The sequence below is a fragment of the Pogoniulus pusillus genome, chromosome 39, assembly GCF_015220805.1.
Source record: "Pogoniulus pusillus isolate bPogPus1 chromosome 39, bPogPus1.pri, whole genome shotgun sequence".
Taxonomy (NCBI): domain Eukaryota; kingdom Metazoa; phylum Chordata; class Aves; order Piciformes; family Lybiidae; genus Pogoniulus; species Pogoniulus pusillus.
This window is the reverse complement of record NC_087302.1, coordinates 3183995-3204536: the sequence shown is the minus strand read 5'-3', so window position 1 is coordinate 3204536 and position 20542 is coordinate 3183995. Positions and strand designations below refer to the sequence as shown.

At 56.0% G+C, this 20542-nt stretch overlaps 1 protein-coding gene across 1 annotated transcript; it reads left to right on the top strand.

Moving 5' to 3' along the window:
• Positions 1–10738: 10738 nt before the first annotated feature.
• REN (renin) lies at positions 10739–19244 on the top strand. The gene is made up of 10 exons (XM_064173700.1): positions 10739–10839; positions 12002–12158; positions 12329–12452; positions 13646–13764; positions 15494–15690; positions 16476–16484; positions 16934–17056; positions 18332–18476; positions 18602–18700; positions 19083–19244. Exons 1-10 carry the CDS (start codon positions 10739–10741, stop codon positions 19242–19244), a joined length of 1236 nt encoding a protein of 411 aa, XP_064029770.1.
• The last annotated feature ends 1298 nt before the right edge of the window (positions 19245–20542 follow it).

Sequence of the window (20542 nt, the reverse complement as noted above, 5' to 3'; positions counted from 1 at the left end):
TATCACCCACCCACCTCTGTGTCCTCTATCACCCACCCACCTCTGTGTCCTCTATCAGCCACCCACCTCTGTGTCCTTCACCACCCACCCACTTCTGTGTCCTCTATCAGCCACCCACCTCTGTGTCCTCCACCACCCACCCATCTCTGTCCTCCACCACCCACCCACCTCTGTGTCCTCTACCACCCACCCACCTCTGTGCCCCCTATCACCCACCCAGCTCTGTCCTCCACCACCCACCCAGCTCTGTCTCCTCCACCACCCACCCATCTCTGTGTCCTCTACCACCCACCTACCTCTGTGTCCTCTATCAGCCACTCACCTGTGTCCTCCACCACTGTGCTAGTTTGAAGCAAGCTGGAATGTTTTGGTAAAAGAACTTGATAACAGGCAGTGGAATGAAAAACATGGTGTCAACTTCTCTCACAGTCACGCTGAGAACTCTGGGAAGAAGAAGAAAACATTCTCCATTTTGTTTCTCACTCTTGTTTTTGCCTTAGACCTGGTCACATCTCATTAACCCTGCTCCTACTAACCTTGCTCCCTAACCTCTTGGCTGCACCTCTTTTCTTCCTGAGAACTGGGGTAAGGTTGAGAGGGCCGGGGGGAGGTGTTGGGGTGGTTTGAGAGCCCCTCCTGGGGACTCAGGTTTCTGGGAGGGGAGTTGTGCTTTCATATTGTTTATCCTTTGTATATTTCTGTATATAACTGTATATAACTGTATATATTGTAAATAGCTGCTTGTAAATTCTGCTAGCTGTAAATAAATTGCTTCATCTATATTCCCAGAGGCCGTCTGAGTTAGCTGGGGCAAATACAAAGTGTGGGGGGGCGGGGTAACCCCCAAACCATCACATTTTTAATTGGCGCCCAACGTGGGGCTAGATATTTCAGTGAGTGGAAATTAGCTCTGGGAATTAAGATGAAGCTAATCAAGCAGCTATTGTATTTGGTTGGTGCATTGCTATGGTCTGGTTTTGTTTTCTTGGCATTTAGTTGGTTAAAAGGCCAAATTGTTGCTTATTTCATTGATCTGGCCTATAATAAGGCTAAAGCTAAGGTTTCAGATATGTTCTGGAGCTGGGGTGATTTTATTCTTGGTTATGCTGGTTTTAATATCTCTGAGAATATTACCAAGGACATTACAGGAGCTCTGGTCAATAATGTGACAATCAATGGAAATTCTGCTTTGAATATGGCTCTAATGAGAGTTATTCAGCCTAAGACAGGAATCCCAACTGTTTGCATAGGTACATGCTCGTGTAAAACTGTTTTTCTTCTCACAATTTTTAATATTTGCCTCATGATTTTAATATTCATATTAATTTTGGCATTATTGGTGAAAAATTCTAAACCAGCTTCTATAAGAACTAGGAAAAATTCTGTGTCTCAGAAGCAGTCTCTTTCACAGCAAAACAAGGGAACACAGTTGTCGGCTTCCCCCTTGCCAGCCTCTCCACCCTCCTCTATAGGTTCTGGGAACACGGCCAGTGTTCCCACCACTAACATAAACACTGATAACAAAAACAACAACAACGCCACAGAGTCCAGACAGGAATCGAACTTGGGACCTTTTGCACGGCAGGCAAGCACTCTACCCCAGAGCTACCATGACATTGCTAATGCTTTCTTCTCTATTCCCATAGCAAAGGAGTGCAGGCCTCAGTTTGCATTCACCTGGAGAGGAATCCAGTACCAGTTCAACCGTTTGCCTCAGGGGTGGAAACACAGCTCAACCATCTGTCACTCAGTCATCCATAATGCACTGGAGAAAGGTAAAGCTCCAGAGCACATCCAGTACATCGACGACATCATTGTGTGGGGCCAAACTGCTGAGGAAGTCTTCGAGAAAGGTAACAAAATCATTGACATTCTGTTGCAAGCAGGTTTTGCCATTAAGAGAGACAAGGTCAAAGGACCTGCCAAAGAAATTCAGTTTCTGGGAGTGCGGTGGCAGGATGGTCGCCGTTACATTCCTCAGGATGTGATCAACAAAGTCTCTACCATGGCAGTTCCCACCAGTAAGAAGGACACACTTTCTTTCCTTGGTGTGGTGGGATTTTGGAGACTACACATTCCTGGTTTCAGTCAGATTGTCAAACCTCTGCATGATGTGACTCGTAAGAGAAACAATTTTGAGTGGGGACCTGAACAACAAGCAGCCTTTGATCAGATTAAGCGAGAAGTAGTCCATGCAGTGGGCTTAGGACCTGTGAGATCTGGTCCGGACATTAAGAACATTCTGTACACGGCTGCCAGTGACAATGGTCCAACTTGGAGTCTTTGGCAGAGAGCTCCAAATGAGACACGTGGACGTCCACTTGGTTTCTGGGGACGTTGTTACAGAGGTTCAGAGACAAATTACACTGCAACTGAGAAAGAGATTCTAGCAGCCTATGAGGGAGTGAAAGCAGCTTCTGAAGTGATTGGAACTGAGTCACAATTGCTTTTAGCTCCTAGACTGCCAGTTCTTAACTGGATGTTCAAGGGCAAAGGTTCATCACCACATCATGCCACAGATGCAACCTGGTCTAAATGGATGGCTTTGATAACCCAACGAGCACGAATGGGTAATCTTGATCGACCTGGTCTGGTGGAGGTGATCACCAACTGGCCGGAAGGCACAGACTGTTCCAAACCTCCAGAGGAGAAAATAACTCGTGCTGAGGAAGCTCCTCCCTATGGTGATCTCTCTGATCAGGAAAAGAACTATGCTTTGTTCACAGATGGTTCCTGTCGTCTTGTTGGGAACAAGCGAATGTGGAAGTCAGCAGTTTGGAGTCCAACCAGGAGAGTTACCGAAACGAAAGATGGCGAAGGAGAATCCAGTCAGTTCGCTGAGGTAAAAGCTGTTCAACTTGCTCTTGATGTGGCTGAACGTGAGAATTGGCCTATCCTTTACCTCTACACCGACTCGTGGATGGTAGCCAATGCTCTATGGGGTTGGCTGAAGGACTGGAAGAAGAATGGTTGGCAGAGGAAAGGAAAGCCTATTTGGTGTGCTGATCTATGGCAGGACATTGATGCACGGCTGGAGAAAATTCCAGTGAAGGTGCGGCACGTAGATGCACACATGCCTAAGAGCAGAGCCAATGAGGAACATCACCATAACCAGAAGGCAGACCAAGCTGCTAAGATTTCTCAAGTTGATACCAACTCTGATCTTGACATTGACCTTGATTGGAAACACCGAGGTGAGCTGTTCTTAGCTCGGTGGGCCCATGACTCATCTGGACATCAAGGCAGAGATGGAACATACCGATGGGCTCGTGATAGGTCAATTGACTTGTCCATGGATGCTATCACCCAAGTCATCTATGACTGTGACATTTGTGCTGCTATTAAGCAGGCTAAGCGAATCAAGCCCTTATGGTATGGTGAGAGATGGTCAAAGTACAAGTATGGTGAAGCCTGGCAGATTGACTACATCACTTTACCTCGATCACGTTCTGGCAAGCAGTATGTGCTAACGATGGTAGAAGCCAGCACTGGATGGTTGGAAACCTATCCAGTTCCACATGCTACTGCACGTAACACCATTGTTGGTTTGGAGAGACAAATCTTGTGGAGACATGGAACTCCAGAAAGAATCGAGTCAGACAATGGCACTCATTTCAAGAACAATCTAGTGAAAAACTGGGCCAAAGAGCATGGTATTGAATGGATCTATCACATACCCTACTATGCACCAGCTTCAGGGAAGGTTGAGCGCTACAACGGTTTGCTGAAAACCACCCTAAAAGCCATGGGGGGTGGAACTCTGAAAAACTGGGACAAACATTTAGCACAAGCTACTTGGTTGGTAAATAGTAGAGGTTCAGTAAACAGAGCAGGACCTGCACAATCAGATTTAGTCCAAACAGTAGACGGTGATAAAGTTCCTGTTGTACGTGAAAAGAATCTGTTAGGGAAAACTGTTTGGGTATTTTCTCCTTCAGGCGAAGGGAAACCTGTCCGAGGGGTGGTATCTGCTGAAGGTCCTGGTCATACATACTGGGTAATGCAGGAGAACGGTGAAATCCAGTGTATTCCACAGAGAAATCTAACCTTAGCTGAGAGAGTTTAAATTCAAGCTCTTAGGAGTTTTCTGTTCTAGGTAACATCGGCGCCCAACACTGAGAGAATCTACGATAGAATCTACAGTACGTGAGCACGAACCCAATGTCACCTGGGAGTCCCTGTTCTGAGCTTTTGAATCACCTACATCTGATTGAAGTGTGAACTGAACTTGTATATATAGTTTTAGTGTAAATATTGGTTTAGATTAGATTAGATAATTCTCAGCGATACTCTGAGTGAAGTAGACAAGGGGTGGATTGTGCTAGTTTGAAGCAAGCTGGAATGTTTTGGTAAAAGAACTTGATAACAGGCAGTGGAATGAAAAACATGGTGTCAACTTCTCTCACAGTCACGCTGAGAACTCTGGGAAGAAGAAGAAAACATTCTCCATTTTGTTTCTCACTCTTGTTTTTGCCTTAGACCTGGTCACATCTCATTAACCCTGCTCCTACTAACCTTGCTCCCTAACCTCTTGGCTGCACCTCTTTTCTTCCTGAGAACTGGGGTAAGGTTGAGAGGGCCGGGGGGAGGTGTTGGGGTGGTTTGAGAGCCCCTCCTGGGGACTCAGGTTTCTGGGAGGGGAGTTGTGCTTTCATATTGTTTATCCTTTGTATATTTCTGTATATAACTGTATATAACTGTATATATTGTAAATAGCTGCTTGTAAATTCTGCTAGCTGTAAATAAATTGCTTCATCTATATTCCCAGAGGCCGTCTGAGTTAGCTGGGGCAAATACAAAGTGTGGGGGGGCGGGGTAACCCCCAAACCATCACAACCACCCACCCATCTCTGTCTCCTTGACCACCCACCCACCTCTGTGTCCTCCACCACCCACCCAGCTCTGTCCTCCACCACCCACCCACCTCTGTGTCCTCCACCACCCACCCACCTCTGTCTCCACCACCCACCCACCGCTGTGTCCTCTATCAGCCACTCATCTGTGTCCTCTACCACCCACCTCTGCACCCCCTATCACCCACCCATCTATGTCCTCCACCACCCACCCAGCTCTGTCCTCCACCACCCACCCAGCTCTGTCTCCTCTACCACCCACCCACCTCTGTGTCCTCTATCAGCCACTCATCTGTGTCCCCCACCACCCACTCATCTCTGTCCTCCACCCCCCACCCACCTCTGTGTCCTCTCTGCAGCTAATTCCACCTCAAGAACCCTTCAGGCCCAGATGCTTTTAAAAGCTGCTGGGGGCAGGCATTGCCCTGCTGAGTGCTCTGGGGGACCACCAGCTCCCAGCTGGCTTTCACAGGGACACCTTCACGGCAGGCAGGAACCTGAGGGCGATGTGGAGCCCTCCCAGAGGATTTCACAGGAGCTGTTCTGCTGGGGCTGCAGAAAACCTCCTCTCCCCAGGAGCACAGCCAGCGCTGCTGGGGAACTGGTTGGATAGCTCAGTGGGGCTGCAGGATCAGAGAGAGGAGCTGCGTGGATGCCAGCCAGGTTTCTGTGAGCACTTGGGAAGCTGGGAGCAAGCAGGAGTTTAATTAAAGCAAGGCAATCACATCAAAGCTGGTCCCTGTGCAGATCCCTTTCTTCACTTGCAGGAATTAATTAATGAGTCTGAGTTAAACCTGTTCCCTCTCCAGTGAAGAGCAGGCTGCTGGAGCTGGTGCCTGAGCTTCTCTTGGCATTCAGCAGACACTCTGCCAGGGCCCAGGTTTGCACCAGCTGAAAGCAGAGCTGGGAACTGCTCTGACTGCTCAGCTGATGTGAGGTCACTCAGTTGGGCACCTGGAACCCAGCCCCAGCAGCCAGGCTGAGTCACAAAGGACCAACTTCCCAGCAGGGAGAAATCAGGTCAGCCTCTTCCCCCTGAAGGTGGTGAAGGGTCTGGAGAAGAGGTCTGGGGAGAAGTGGTTGGGGGAAAATGGGGTTGTTAGGTCTGGGGGAAGCTGAGGGGAGGCCTTGTTTGCCCTTTCCCATCTTGTCCTGGTCAAGCTTCATCCTTGGGGCTTCACCCTTAGGAAAGAGGAATGGTGCTGGAGACATCATAGAATCACAGAATGGTTTTGATTGGAGAAGACCTCTGAGGTCACCGAGCCCAAGCACCAACCCAAGACCACTATGGCATCGTGTGCAGGGTGAGTGATGCCCACTTACCTAATGTCCCCATCCCTGTGGATGGGCAGGGTGTGTGCCCTAAGGGGCTGCCATAGAACCATAGGATCACAGAACCAAGCAGGTTGGCAGAGAGCTCCAAGCTCAGCCAGCCCAACCTAGCACCCAGCCCTGCCCAACCAACCACACCATGGCACTAAGTGCCCCAGCCAGGCTTGGCTGCAACACCTCCAGCCACAGCCACTCCACCACCTCCCTGGGCAGCCCATTCCAGTGCCAATCACTCTCTCTGACAACAACTTCCTAACAACATCCAGCCTAGACCTGCCCTGGCACAGCTTCAGGCTGTGTCCCCTTCTGCTGGCCCTGGCTGCCTGGCAGCAGAGCCCAACCCCACCTGGCTACAGCCTCCCTGCAGGCAGCTGCAGGCAGCAATCAGCTCTGCCCTGAGCCTCCTCTGCTGCAGGCTGCACCCCCCCAGCTCCCTCAGCCTCTCCTCACAGGGCTGTGCTCCAGGCCCCTCCCCAGCCTTGCTGCCCTTCTCCAAACACCTTCCAGCACCTCAGCATCTCTCTGCAGTGGAGGAGCCCAGAACTGGACACAGCACTGCAGGGGTGTCCTGAGCAGTGCTGAGCACAGGGGCACAAGAACCTCCCTTGTCCTGCTGCCCACACTGCTCCTGAGCCAGCCCAGGATGCCATTGGCTCTGCTGCCCACCTGGGCACTGCTGCCTCCTCTGCAGCTCCTCTCTCCCACCACCCCCAGCTCCCTCTCTGCCTGGCTGCTCTCAGCCACTCTGGCCCCAGCCTGTAGTGCTGCTTGGGGTTGTTGTAGCCAAAGTGCAGAACCCTGCCCTTGGCCTTGTTCAATCTCCTCCCCTTGGCCTCTGCCCAGCCATGCAGCCTGGCCAGGTCCCTCTGTAGGGCTCTGCTACCCTCCAACAGCTCCACAGCTGCTCCTAGCTTGGTGTCATCTGCAAACTTCCTGATGCTGGACTTAATCCCCTGGTCCAGATCATCAATAACGTTATTGAACAGGACTGTGCCCAGCACTGACCCCTGGGGCACACCACTGGTGCCAGCTGCCAGCTGTCACTTCACTCTGCAGGGAAAATTAAGCCAGGAAGGAGCATCACCCCTGGGTGGCAGTGAGGGAAGCTTCCCATCAGTGATGCAGGGAAACTCGAGCAGGGTTGGAGCAGGCAGCAGGAGCTGCTCTCCCTATCCCTTATTTGGGAAGCTTAATGCTGGGGGTGCTTCCCAATGTGATGCAAGGAAGCTGGAGCAGGCAGCAGGAGCTGCTCTCCCTGCCCTGCATTTGGGAAGCTTAATGCTGGGGATGCTTCCCCAGGTGATGCAGGGAAGCTGGAGCAGGGATGGAGCAGGCAGCAGGAGCTGCTTTCTCTATCCTGCATTTGAGAAGCTTAATGCTGGGGATGCTTCCCAAGGTGATGCAGGGAAGTTGGAGCAGGCAGCAGGAGCTGCTCTCCCTGCCCTGCATTTGGGAAGCTTAATGCTGAGGATGTTTCCCAAGGTGATGCAGGGAAGCTGGAGCAGGCAGCAGGAGCTGCTCTCCCTGCCCTGCATTTGGGAAGCTTAATGCTGGGAATGCTTCCAAAGTGATGCAGGGAAGTTGGAGCAGGGATGGAGCAGGCAGCAGGAGCTGCTCTCCCTACCCTGTATTTGGGAAGCTTAATGCTGGGGATGCTTCCCCAGGTGATGCAGGGAAGCTGGAGCAGGGATGGAGCAGGCAGCAGGAGCTGCTCTCCCTGCCCTGCATTTGGGAAGCTCATTGCTGAGGAATTCATTTTCCCTCTGCTTCAGTGCATTGTGATTCCAATGTGCCCTGTCAGAGCAGTTTGGGGTTTAAGCAAACCTTTGCTTCTGCTGATGTCAACACCCAAAATCCCCCTCCTGCTGCTGCTGCTGCCATCCAGAACCTCCTCTCAATCCTTCCCCAAAGTCACTTTCATGCTCCAGATTTTGGCCCATCCAGATCCTCAGGAGCCTCCTGTGTTTTCACTAGCAGCAAAGTGTGCCTGAGCTGGCAAAGTGTGGGAAGGCCAAAATTGCCCCCACCTTTGGAAAGAGAAGCTCCCTGAAGGAAATCAGGCTGCTTAGTAAAGCTTCCTACTGATTCCATTTCCAGAGGGAAGCACTTAATGATTCAAGTTTTATTTTAAGCAGCCTGCTCCATCAGCCCAGTGCTGGAGGAACACATTTATCTTGCAGGAAGGCTCTCTGGAAAGCCTCTTCCTTCAACTCCACTCTCAGCTCAATCATTTAGCTCCTTGAAAGCAGGCAGGGAAACAGCTCAGCAGCATTCCCCTGCTATTTCCAGATGAGCTGCTCCTTGTTGTAGGGGACCTCAGGATTCCACAGTGGTTTCCCCACAGCAGGGCATGAAGTGAGAGGGGAGCTGTGGCTGATGGCCTGGTACCTTCAGTCATGCCAGAATCAGGTTGAGTGGTGCTTTGGTTGGAGCTGCCTGGTGCTAGGAGGCTGTGTGGGGAGGGTAAAGGATCTGTCTTGTGGCCCTGGGCCTCCTGAAAGCCTGGGGATAAGATGGGGCTGGCACTGCTGACAGAATGGCAGCAGTTAGCAGAGCCCTCTGGAGGTGTGGTGCCATGGCCTTGGCAGGTAAGGGCTGTGTGCCCCTGGCTCTGGAGCAGGAGGGTGCTGCCTCTCTCCTGAGACCTTCCCATCCACTCTTCCCAGCCACATCCTGCTCCAGCTGGCAGAGGAGCTCATCTGGGGGAAAGCCATGCCCGGAGCATCCAACGCTCCTCAGGGCTCCTGCAGACGTCTCTGCCCTTGGCCCTGGGTCAGAGGAGAGCTGGAAATGTCCAAGCCCCACGGCCCAGCATCCTGGAACCCCCTTCCCCCAGCTGACGTGGTCCCTTCCCCTCGAGGTCACAGTGCAGCCCCAGCCTCTCCTTTGGGGACCAGAGGCTTGGCAAAGCAGGCAGAGCCCGCGGGATGCCCGGGCAAGGGATTGATGCCAGGTGGCTCCCTGCCAGCCTCTCTCTCCCTCACGTCGCTGCAGCTCCCGAGCTGAGCTGCTGCTTCCTGACCTCTGCACCTCACTGCAACCTGCACAAGGGCAAGAGGCTGCCCAGAGTGACGCAGCACCGAGGCTCGGCGTGGGAAAAGACGTCAGGACCGGGCGGGGAGGGGGACGGGGCTGTGACCCTCAGTGCCTGCTGAGGTCACCTTCCCCTGGCTCCAACCACTGCAGCCCAAATCCCCCTGGGAAAGAAGGTTTTCAAGCCCCACTGTTTTGGGGAGAAGCTGTTTGTGGCTTCTGGGCTGTCTTCCTCATCCCCCTCCCCAGCGCCAGCGTGCCCTGGGCAAGGTTGGCAGCAGTGCCCTAGGTAACTGCCATCCCTAGCAGGAGATGCTGAGGGTTTCAAGGCAGGGGCAAGTGTGCCACCAGCGTTCTGCCAAGGACACTTTCGTTGCTTCTGCCATCATTTCCCACCAAGGTTGCTTGAGTTCAAGCCCAGGCCTTGAAGGCACAGGGCCTGATCCTGCATCCCCCACCCCTAGCTGGGGGAGACACAGCTGAGCTGGGGACCAGTGATGCACCCTGCCCAAAGCACTCCTCTGCAGTCTGCCCCGGGGTTGTTGGGCAGCATCTCCTTCCAAAACCCACAGCAGGGTTGGGCACAGCAGCTCAGGCAGCCAGAGCCATGCTGGGCTCCTCTGCACCCTACTTCTACAGGATGGAGGACAAAGCAGTCCCCTCCAGGCAGGCTGTGGGTGCTCATACCTTAGGTTTGTGTCACATACAACAAGTGCCATGAGTTTAGCTGTCCTCTGCCCCAGGCTCTGCTCCCTCACTGGTTTAACAGAGGTGAGACCTGATCATAGAATGGCAGCAGTTAGAAGAGCCCTCTGGAGGTGTGGTGCCATCCCCTTGGCAAGGAGGGGCTGTGTACCCCTGGACCTGGAGCAGGAGGGTGCTGCCTCTGCCCTGGCACCTTCCCATCCACTGTTCCAAATCACATCCTGCTCCAGGTGGGGTTTTCTCCCCCCTTCACCCTGCTCAGAGCAGCAGCAGTGGGGTCTGATGGGTTTGCAGGCAGTGTCTGTGTGGTTGAAGGTGCTGTGGCTGAGCACCCTTCTCTGATCCCTTGGGAACAGCCCATCCCTCTGGGACATGGAGCCTGGGGACATCTCCTTGGGCAGGTTTCCATCTACCACCACCTGCCTCAGCATCACCCTCACCCCCCACCTCCCCCAGCTCTCCTGACTGGCATCAGCAGGCATTTGGCACACACCACGGTGGCAGTGGCCTGGCACTGACACACAGCAGTGCTGGTGACCCGGAGGAGAGAGGCTCTGTGGCTCCCACCTGTTTGCAGCTCCCCCCACAGGCCACCTTTGCCAGCTGTGCCCACCAGGCATGGTGCTGGCTGCATCACCCTCTGCAGGATCTGTTCTGGCCAGCACCCAGCCACCTGCCTGGAGGATTCCCCAACCCTTCCCCCAGCCCAAGGGGAGGAGAAACCCACAGGGATGCAGGAACCCAGGCTATAAAAGCATCCTCCCCTTCAGGACATAAGGAAGCTGCTGGCGAAGGAGCTGCCCTCGGAGAGCAAGATGCTGGCAGGACACAGCAGGAGGGTGCAGCAGTGGCTGGTGGTCTTGGCCATGACCTGGGGCATCAGCTTCTTCCCCTCCCCAACCCAGGCTTTGCAGAGGTACAGGCATGCATGGCTCAGGTGGTCCACAAGGTGCTGGGGCTCCATGTGCCCTCTTCTTTCGGGGTGCTTGGGCTGGTGCTGAGGACCAAAAGACTCTCCTGATGTTACAACTGTGCTGGGAAACCTTCCTCCTCCTCCTCCTCCTCCTCCTCCTCCTCCTCCTCCTCCTCCTCCTCCTCCTCCTCCTCCTCCTCCTCCTCCTCCTCCTCCTCCTCCTCCTCCTCCTTTTCTGTTCTGTGCTGGCACACCTGCTCTTCCCTGCTCCTCTTCTGCTCTTCCCTGCTCCTCCTCTGCTCTTCTTTGCTCCTCTTCCTCTCTTCTTTGCTCCTCTTCTGCTCTTCCCTGCTCCTCTTCTGCTCTTCCCTACTCCTCTTCTGCTCTTCCCTACTCCTCCTCTGCTCTTCTTTGCTCCTCTTCCTCTCTTCTTTGCTCTTCTTCTGCTCTTCCCTGCTCCTCTTCTGCCCTTCCCTGCTCCTCTTCTGCCCTTCCCTGCTCCTCTTCTGCCCTTCCCTGCTCCTCTTCTGCTCTTCCTTGCTTCTCTTTTGCTCTTTACTCCTCTTTTGCTCTTCCTTCTTCTACTTTTGCTCTTTCTTGCTCCTCGTTTGCTCTTCTTTGCCCCTCTTTTGATCATCTTTGCTCTTTTGCTCTTCCTTCTTCCTCTTTTGCTCTTTCTTGCTCCATTTTTGCTCTTCTCTGCTCCTCTTTTGCTCTTCTTTACTCCTCTTTTGCCCTTCCTTGCTCCTCTTCTGTTCTTTGCTCCTCTTCTCTTTCTTCTCCTCTTCCTCAAGGACCACCGCTGAGGCTCAGCACCATCCCCTGCCCCCCCAATAACCCAGGAGGCCAAGAGGAAGAGTTTCCCTTGCACATCAAACGAGAGGAGCGTGAGGCTGGGCTGAATCCGTGGGGTCTGAGGGTGACTCCGGTGGGGGTCCCTGTCGAGGGTGGGCTCTGGTGCATCCCCTGCAGGACCAGCACGGGGCTGATGGTGGGTGGCAGCCAGCGGCAGCGCAGGGTGCTGCGGGCAGCTGCTGCCATCTAGAGCCACCCGTCTGGACTTGCGACGGAGTGCTGGGACAGGAGGGGTGGCAGGGAGCTGGGAGGTGTCTCCTGCGGGGTGCTCGCTGTTTGCCCAGCCCTGCTCTCGCCCCGCTCCCGGCAGGATCCCGCTGCGGAGGATGCCTTCCATCCGCCAGACGCTGCAGGAGATGGGGGTGAAGGTTTCGGATGTCTTCCCCGAGCTGAGGCAGAGCAGACGCAGAGGAGCTGTCGGCCCCCGAAACGGGACGGCTCCCACCCTCCTCACTAACTACCTGGACGTGAGTGTGTCCCCGCGGGGGGTTGTCGCCTGCGAGATCCCCCTGCACCCCACGAGTCCCACCCGCTGCACCCCACGGGATGTTGGCTGCCAGGGGCTGGGGTTTGTGGCAAGCCCAACTCCTGTCTGAGCTGTGCCCCAGTGATGCCCTCCGTGCCCTGTCCCTTCCAGACTCAGTATTTCGGTGAGATCAGCATCGGGACCCCCGCCCAGACCTTCAAGGTGGTCTTTGACACGGGCTCAGCCAACCTGTGGGTGCCATCCTACAAGTGCTCCCCACTCTACAGTGCCTGTGGTGAGTGTGGGGGCAGGGCTGGAGCCAGGCTTGGGCTGAACCTCTCCAATCTCAGCTCCACTCAGTCCCAGACAGTTCCTCTGTCCTGAGGGCTTCTGGAAGCAGGCTGGGACCTGGTACTTGGTTTACCTTTGAACAAAGGAGGGGGGGTGGGGGGGTGTCTGTCTGCTGCTATCCAACCCTCTGGCACTGGGGCAGAGATTCTCAGCCAGCCTTGTCATTGTCACCTTACTTGCTTTCTTTAGAGAACCTTTAAGGTGACCCAGTCCAACCTTCAACCCAACACCACCATGGCCACTAAACCATGTCCCAGAGCCCCATGCCCACACCTCTCTTGAACATCTCCAGGGATGGGGACTCCACCACCTCCCTGGGCAGCCTGTGCCAATCCCTGACCACTCCTGCAGTGAAGGAATTCTTCCTAATGTCTAACCTAAGCCTCCCCTGGTGCAGCTTGAGGCTATTTTCTCTCTTCCTAGAATCATGGAATCATAGAATCAGTCAGGGTTGGAAGGGACTACAAGGATCAGCCAGATCCAATCCCCCTGCCATATCCAGGGACACCTCACACTAGAGCAGGTTGGGCACAGCCTCATCCAGCCTGGCCCTTAAACACCTCCAGGGATGAGGCTTCCAACACCTCTTTGGGCAACCTGTGCCAGGCTCTCTGATGGTGAAGAACTTCTTCCTAGCATCCAGTCTGAATCTCCCCATTTCCAGCTTTGTTCCATCCCCCCCAGTCCTATCCTTACCTGACAGCCTAAAAAGTCCCTCCCCAGCTTTCTTGTAGCCTCCTTCAGACACGGCAAGGCCACGAGAAGGTCACCTGGGAGCCTCCTCCTCTCCAGACTGAACAGCCCCAGCTCTCTCAATCTCTCCTCATAGCAGAGCAAATCAATGCCCACTTGACTCCAACCTCCTTTCATGGAGCTGTAGAGAGCAATGAGACCTCTCTTCAGCCTCCTCTTCTCCAGGCTGAACCCCTCCCCAGCTCCCTCAGCCTCTCCTTCCCAGCCCTGTTCTCCAGACCCTTCCCCAGCTTCATTGCCCTCGTTGGTGTAAGAGCAGGGCACACCCTTGGCTGGCAGCTCGTTCCCCCTGGAGCTGCATCTGAGAAGGGCTCAGAGATGATGTCACAGCCTTCTGCCAAGCAGCCACCACCACCACCTGGTGCACCTCCTCCCTGTCCCCAGTCTCCCACAGCCGCTACGACTCCTCCAAGTCGCGGACGCACATCGCCAACGGCACCGCCTTCGCCATCCGCTACGGCACAGGCAGCGTCAAAGGCTTCCTCAGCCAGGACATCGTCACGGTGAGCTCCTGCCCTCCGCGCTGGGCATGCTGCTGCTGCTGCTGCTGCTGCTGCCTCAGCCAGCACATGCCCACCTGTGGCTCTGCTCCCCTCTGCGAGCAGCCCCCCCCCCCCCCGTTACCCGAGCTAGCAGGCAGTCGAGCGCGGTAGAGGTGGAGATGGGGGTGGAGGGAGATGGAGGTGGAGATGGAGGTAGGGTGGAGGTGGGAGTGGAGGGAGATGGAGGTGGAGGTAGGGTGGAGATGAGAGTGGAGGTAGATAGAGGTGGGACTGGAGGTAGATGGAGCTGGAGGTAGGGTGGAGATGGGAGTGGAGGTAGATGGAGGTGGAGCTGGAGGTAGGGTAGAGATGGGAGTGGAGGTAGATGGAGCTGGAGGTAGGGTGGAGATGGGAGTGGAGGTAGATGGAGGTGGAGATGGAGGTAGGGTGGAGGTGGGAGTGGAGGGAGATGGAGGTGGAGGTAGGGTAGAGATGGGAGTGGAGGTAGATGGAGGTGGAGCTGGAGGTAGGGTGGAGATGGGAGTGGAGGTAGATGGAGCTGGAGGTAGGGTGGAGATGAGAGTGGAGGTAGATGGAGCTGGAGGTAGGGTGGAGATGGGAGTGGAGGTAGATGGAGGTGGAGCTGGAGGTAGGGTGGAGATGGGAGTGGAGGTAGATGGAGCTGGAGGTAGGGTGGAGATGGGAGTGGAGGTAGATGGAGGTGGAGCTGGAGGTAGGGTGGAGATGGGAGTGGAGGTAGATGGAGGTGGAGATGGAGGTAGGGTGGAGGTGGGAGTGGAGGGAGATGGAGGTGGAGGTAGGGTAGAGATGGGAGTGGAGGGAGATGGAGGTGGAACTGGAGGTAGGGTGGAGGTGGGAGTGGAGGTAGATGGAGCTGGAGGTAGGGTGGAGATGAGAGTGGAGGTAGATAGAGGTGGGACTGGAGGTAGATGGAGCTGGAGGTAGAGTGGAGATGGGAGTGGAGGTAGATGGAGGTGGAGATGGAGGTAGGGTGGAGATGGGATTGGAGGTAGATGGAGGTGGAGATGGAGGTAGGGTGGAGATGGGAGTGGAGGTAGATGGAGGTGGAGCTGGAGCTAGGATGGAGGTGGGAGTGGAGGTAGATGGAGGTGGAGCTGGAGGTAGGATGGAGGTGGGAGTGGAGGTAGATGGAGGTGGAGGTGGAGCTGGAGGTAGATGGAGGTGGGAGTGGAGGTAGATGGAGGTGGAGATGGAGGTAGGGTGGAGATGGGAGTGGAGGGAGATGAAGCTGGAGCTGGAGGTAGGGTGGAGATGGGACTGGAGGTAGAGTGGATATGGGATTAGAGGTAAATGGAGCTGGAGGTAGGGGGAGGTGCAGTGGATGTGGGTGGGGATGGATGAAGGTGGATGGAACCGGCTGGAGGCAGGTGGAGGTGAGGTGGATGTGGGTGGGGATGGGTGAAGGTGGATGGAGCTGGCTGGAGGCAGGAGGAGGTGCAGTGGATGTGGGTGGGGGTGGGTGAAGGTGGATGGAGCTGGCTGGAGGCAGGAGGAGGTGCAGTGGATGTGGGTGGGGGTGGGTGAAGGTGGATGGAGCTGGCTGGAGGCAGGAGGAGGTGCAGTGGATGTGGGTGGGGGTGGGTGAAGGTGGATGGAGCTGGCTGGAGGCGGTGTTTATCCTCAGCCACATCGGTTGCGGAGCTCTCTGGGTAAAGGGGGAGTGTCTCTGGGAGGTTCAGCCCCACAAGGACACTTGTGCCCTCCCCAGGTGTCAGACATCCCCATCATCCAGGTGTTCGCCGAGGCGACAGCGCTGCCTGCCTTCCCCTTCATCTTCGCCAGGTTCGACGGGGTGCTGGGCATGGGCTACCCCAGCCAGGCCATTGATGGCATCACCCCTGTCTTCGACAGGATCCTCTCCCAGCAGATCCTCAAGGAAGATGTCTTCTCAGTCTACTACAGCCGGTGGGTCCTGGGGGGAGTGGGCAGCAGGGCCGGGGAGATGTTTGTTCTTGCAGAGCATGGGCATGGGCATGGCACTCACAGCAGTGCTGGGCTTGCAGCTGGGAATTGGGCAGGAGCCGAGGCTGGCCCTGTGGGACCTGGGATGGAGTGGAGGGCGTGGACACGTGGAAGATGTTTGGAGGAGCTGGGATGGAATGAGGCAGCACAAGAGGTAGAGCCAGGTGGATGCTCACCTGGAGCTGCCAGGCGAGGAATGCCAAGGGCAGGAGCTGCTGCTCCCTGCTGGTTTGCCACGGTTGGATTGCACAAAGTCACCAACTCTGCTGGTGGGGCTTGGAGTGGTCACAGCCAGGGGTGGGTTTAGTGTTTTATCTACAGGCAGAGCTAAAAGGACCCCAAACCCTGCTGAAAACCCTGCACTAGCAGCCAAATCTACTTCCATTTCTCACCCCAAACCCTTGTGCCCCAGCATTCCTCCTCCCAGCAGCACCGAATCCCAGAGGGGCAGCCCTGGCAGCTCGGGAATGCTGTCCCCCACCCCAGCACTGCTCAGCCAGCCCTAGGCACAGCAGCCTGGCAGCGTCCAGTGACAAACAGATCCACCAGCTCCTGCTTAAAGCAGGCGTGGCAGCTCCTCGCCTCAGCTGAAAGGGAACCCATCAACAACAAGCAAAGCCTGATGAGGCTGGCTGCAAACTGGGGTGCTGCTGGGGTCCCCTTGGCACCCCTTAGGGGCAGAGCCAACCTTGGAGCACAGGCTTAGGGAGGCACTTTTCTCTTTGCAGAGCATCGAAGTAAGAAGACCAAAAGCATGAGCACCCCTGAGACATCAGCACTAACAGTCACCCTGGGGCCATGCAGCACACCCTGCTCCCGGCTGCCAGCCCCAGGCTGGCCCTGCCCAGACCTGGAACCAGTGGGCACTGGTCTATGGGAGCTCAGCCACCCACACCAGGCTCTGCCCACACGCTGCCAGCATCAACCTGCTCAGAGGCAGATGGGCACTGGTCTATGGGAGCTCAGCTCTGCCCACACGCTGCCAGCATCAACCTGCTCAGAGACCTCAGCATGCAGCACCTTTCTCCTGCAGGCTCTTGCACCTCTCTGAACTAACTCAGGGCTCCTTCTGCTTCTCCACAGCTGCCTGCTGGGTCAAGAGAGCCTCACGGTCCCTTCTTGCTGGTTCTCGTGGGACAGCAGCCGAGGTTGGGGGGGGATTACTCCACTGTGTTTTGCACCCTAGGAACGCTCCTCTGAAACCTGGAGGGGAAATAATCCTTGGAGGCAGCGACCCAGCCTACTACACCGGCGACTTCCACTACCTGAACGTCAGCAGGAGTGGCTACTGGCAGATCAGCATGAAGGGGTGAGGCCAGGGTGGGCTTGGGGAAAGCTTGCTGGGTGCTGGGGAAGGTGGTCCACACAGGTATGAGTTGACTTGGAGTTGCTTTCCCCTCTGGAAGGCAGTGAGGTTGGTGTCCCCCCCAGCAGCTGGTTGAATTCTCCAGCGCCGTGTTGGTCCCTCCAGCACTTGGTTGGTCTCTCCAGTGCAGGGTTGGTCCCTTTAACGTTGGGTTGGTCCCTCCAGCATAGGGTTGGCCCCTCCAGCACTGGGTTGGCCCCTCCAGCACTGGGTTGGTCTCTCCAGTGCAGGGTTGGTCCCTTCAACGTTGGGTTGGTCCCTCCAGCATAGGGTTGGCCCCTCCAGCACTGGGTTGGCCCCTCCAGCACTGGGTTGGTCTCTCCAGTGCAGGGTTGGTCCCTTCAACGTTGGGTTGGCCCCTCCAGCACTGGGTTGGCCCCTCCAGCACTGGGTTGGCCCCTCCAGCACTGGGTTGGTCTCTCCAGTGCAGGGTTGGTCTCTCCAGCACTGTGTTGGTTCCTCCAGCACTTGACTGGTCTCTCCAGTGCAGGATTGGTCTCTCCAGCACTGTGTTGGTTCCTCCAGCACTGGGTTGCTCTCTCCAGCACTGTGTTAGTCCCTCCAGCACTCTGTTAGTCCCTCCAGCATTTGGTTGCATCCTCCAGCACTGTATTGGTCTCTCCAGCACTTGGTCAGTCCCTCTAGCACGGGGTTGGCCCCTATGAGCTCAGCAAAGAGCTGGAGGACGCCCAGTGGGTGGCACCGTGGGCTGGTTGAACTTGGAAGCTGCAGTGGAAGAGTTTCGCCCCCTTTTGTCCTGCAGGAGGACTGGGACAGTTGTGCTGTATTCAATTCACCACAGAAATCCCACACACACGTGCTGGAGCTTGGCTTCCAGATCCCAGAAGGCTGAATCATAGAATCATAGAATCAATCAGGTTGGAAGAGAGCTCCAAGCTCATCCAGTCCAACCTAGCACCCAGCCCTATCCAGTCAACCAGACCATGGCCCTAAGTGCCTCATCCAGTCTTTTCTTGAACACCTCCAGGGATGGTGCCTCCACCACCTCCCTGGGCAGCCCATTCCAATGGGAAATCACTCTCCCTGTGAAGAACTTCCAGCACCCCTGGAGACTTCTTGCTCCAGAGGCAGTGGGAGCAGCACAGGCTCTGCCAGGCCAACATTCCCTAGCCAAAGATGTGGTACCTGTGCCCCTGGCAGCTGAGCTGTGGTCCCCCACAGGACACCTGGAGTCACCTCTCTCCCTTCCCACTCCAGAGTGTCTGTAGGGGCTGAAATCCTGTTCTGCAAGGAAGGCTGCTCCGTGGCCATCGACACCGGCGCGTCCTACGTCACGGGGCCAGCCGGCCCCATCTCCGTGCTGATGAAAGCCATTGGGGCAGCAGAAATGGCTGAAGGAGAGGTGAGCAGACCCCCACTGCCCCCCCCTTCCACGTCCCACCACCTGCTGCTCCCTTGGCTGCCTCTCCCCCGGCCCTTCCTTGCCCCAGCAAACAGGCTCAGGGCTGTTTCCTCCTCCTCCTCCAGTACGTGGTGGACTGCGACCAAGTGCCTCAGCTGCCCAACATCTCCTTCCACCTGGGGGGGAAGATCTATGTGCTGAGTGGCTCAGCCTACATCCTGCGGGTAAGCTGCAGCCCTCTGGGTGGGATGGGGTGGGGTGGCAGAGCAGCTGTGCCAGGCTGGGTACATGTGCTGAGGCATCACGGGGTGCAGCTCTCCAGCAGCACCCTGCATCCTCTTTGCCCCCCCCCTCTAGAGCAGCTGAGATGAGCCCTAGAATGTGATCTTCTTTTTCCCCAAGCCTCCCTGCTTAGTAGAGGTGTCCAGGTGGGTCAGACCAACCCAGCACTGTTTATTTGGGTGGGCTGAGGGATATCTGGGGGGAGCAGAGACAGGCAGGGATGCTCCTTCCTGGAGGAAGGACCATCAAGGCCAAGCAGAGGCGCTGAGAGAGATTCCCTCTCCTGCTACCTCCTCCACCTTGTGGCTCTCCTCCTCTTTGCAGCAATCCCAGTACGGGGAGGACATCTGCGTGGTGGCTTTCTCAGGGATGGATATCCCACCTCCAACTGGTCCACTCTGGATCCTGGGTGCCAGCTTCATCGGGCACTACTACACTAAATTTGACCGACGCAACAACCGCATCGGCTTTGCCACTGCCCGCTGAGGGCCTGGGGGGGCTGCAGGGAGGGGTAGGGATTTGGGAGGGAGGAGACTATCCTGAAGCCAAGAGCACCACTGAGAAGAAACTGTTTGAAGAGCATTTCCTTGCAGCTCAGCCACCTCCTCTCTGTGAGGAAGCAACTGCAAAACCTCACCTTCTCCCACTCCAAAACCCCCGCAGCGCTTCCCGGGAATCTCTGCTGCTGGGGAGAGCTGAACCTTAAAGGCATCTCCCAGCCCCTTGTGTGCTGGGATCCTGTGGCTGGAGCTGCACTTCCAGGGACTTTTATGAATCATAGAATCAAGCAGGTTGGAAGAGAGCTCCAAGCTCAGCCAGCCCAACCTAGCACCCAGCCCTGCCCAACCAACCACACCATGGCACTAAGTGCCCCAGCCAGGCTTGGCTGCAACACCTCCAGCCACAGCCACTCCACCACCTCCCTGGGCAGCCCATTCCAGTGCCAATTACTCTCTCTCACAAAAACTTCCTCCTCACATCCAGCCTAGACCTGCCCTGGCACAGCTCCAGGCTGTGTCCTCTTCTTCTGGCCCTGGCTGCCTGGCAGCAGAGCCCAACCCCACCTGGCTACAGTCTCCCTGCAGGCAGCTGCAGGCAGCAATGAGCTCTGCCCTGAGCCTCCTCTGCTGCAGGCTGCACCCCCCCAGCTCCCTCAGCCTCTCCTCACAGGGCTGTGCTCCAGGCCCCTCCCCAGCCTTGCTGCCCTTCTCCAAACACCTTCCAGCACCTCAACATCTCTCTGCAATGGAGGAGCCCAGAACTGGACACAGCACTCCAGGGGTGGCCTGAGCAGTGCTGAGCACAGGGGCACAAGAACCTCCCTTGTCCTGCTGCCCACACTGCTCCTGAGCCAGCCCAGGATGCCATTGGCTCTGCTGCCCACCTGGGCACTGCTGCCTCCTCTGCAGCTCCTCTCTCCCAGCACCCCCAGCTCCCTCTCTGCCTGCCTGCTCTCAGCCACTCTGGCCCCAGCCTGTAGTGCTGCTTGGGGTTGTTGTGGCCAAAGTGCAGAACCCTGCACTTGGCCTTGTTCAATCTCCTCCCCTTGGCCTCTGCCCACCCATGCAGCCTGGCCAGGTCCCTCTGTAGGGCTCTACTACCCTCCAACAGCTCCACAGCTGCTCCTAGCTTGGTGTCATCTGCAAAACTTAGAGTCATAGAATCAGTCAGGGTTGCAAGGGACCACAAGGATCATCTAGTTCCAACTCCCCTGCCATGGGCAGGGACACCCTACCCTAGGTCAGGCCAGAGCCTCAACTTACTGATACTGGTCTCAATCCCCT

Excerpts from the sequence above, each read along its gene's own strand:
- REN (XM_064173700.1), top strand. The coding sequence starts at position 10,739 with ATGCTGGCAGGACACAGCAGGAGGGTGCAGCAGTGGCTGGTGGTCTTG. Across the intron at positions 13,765-15,493 it reads TCAGCCAGGACATCGTCACG|GTGTCAGACATCCCCATCAT; the intron begins GTGAGCTCCTGC and ends TGCCCTCCCCAG. Across the intron at positions 17,057-18,331 it reads TGGCAGATCAGCATGAAGGG|AGTGTCTGTAGGGGCTGAAA; the intron begins GTGAGGCCAGGG and ends TTCCCACTCCAG.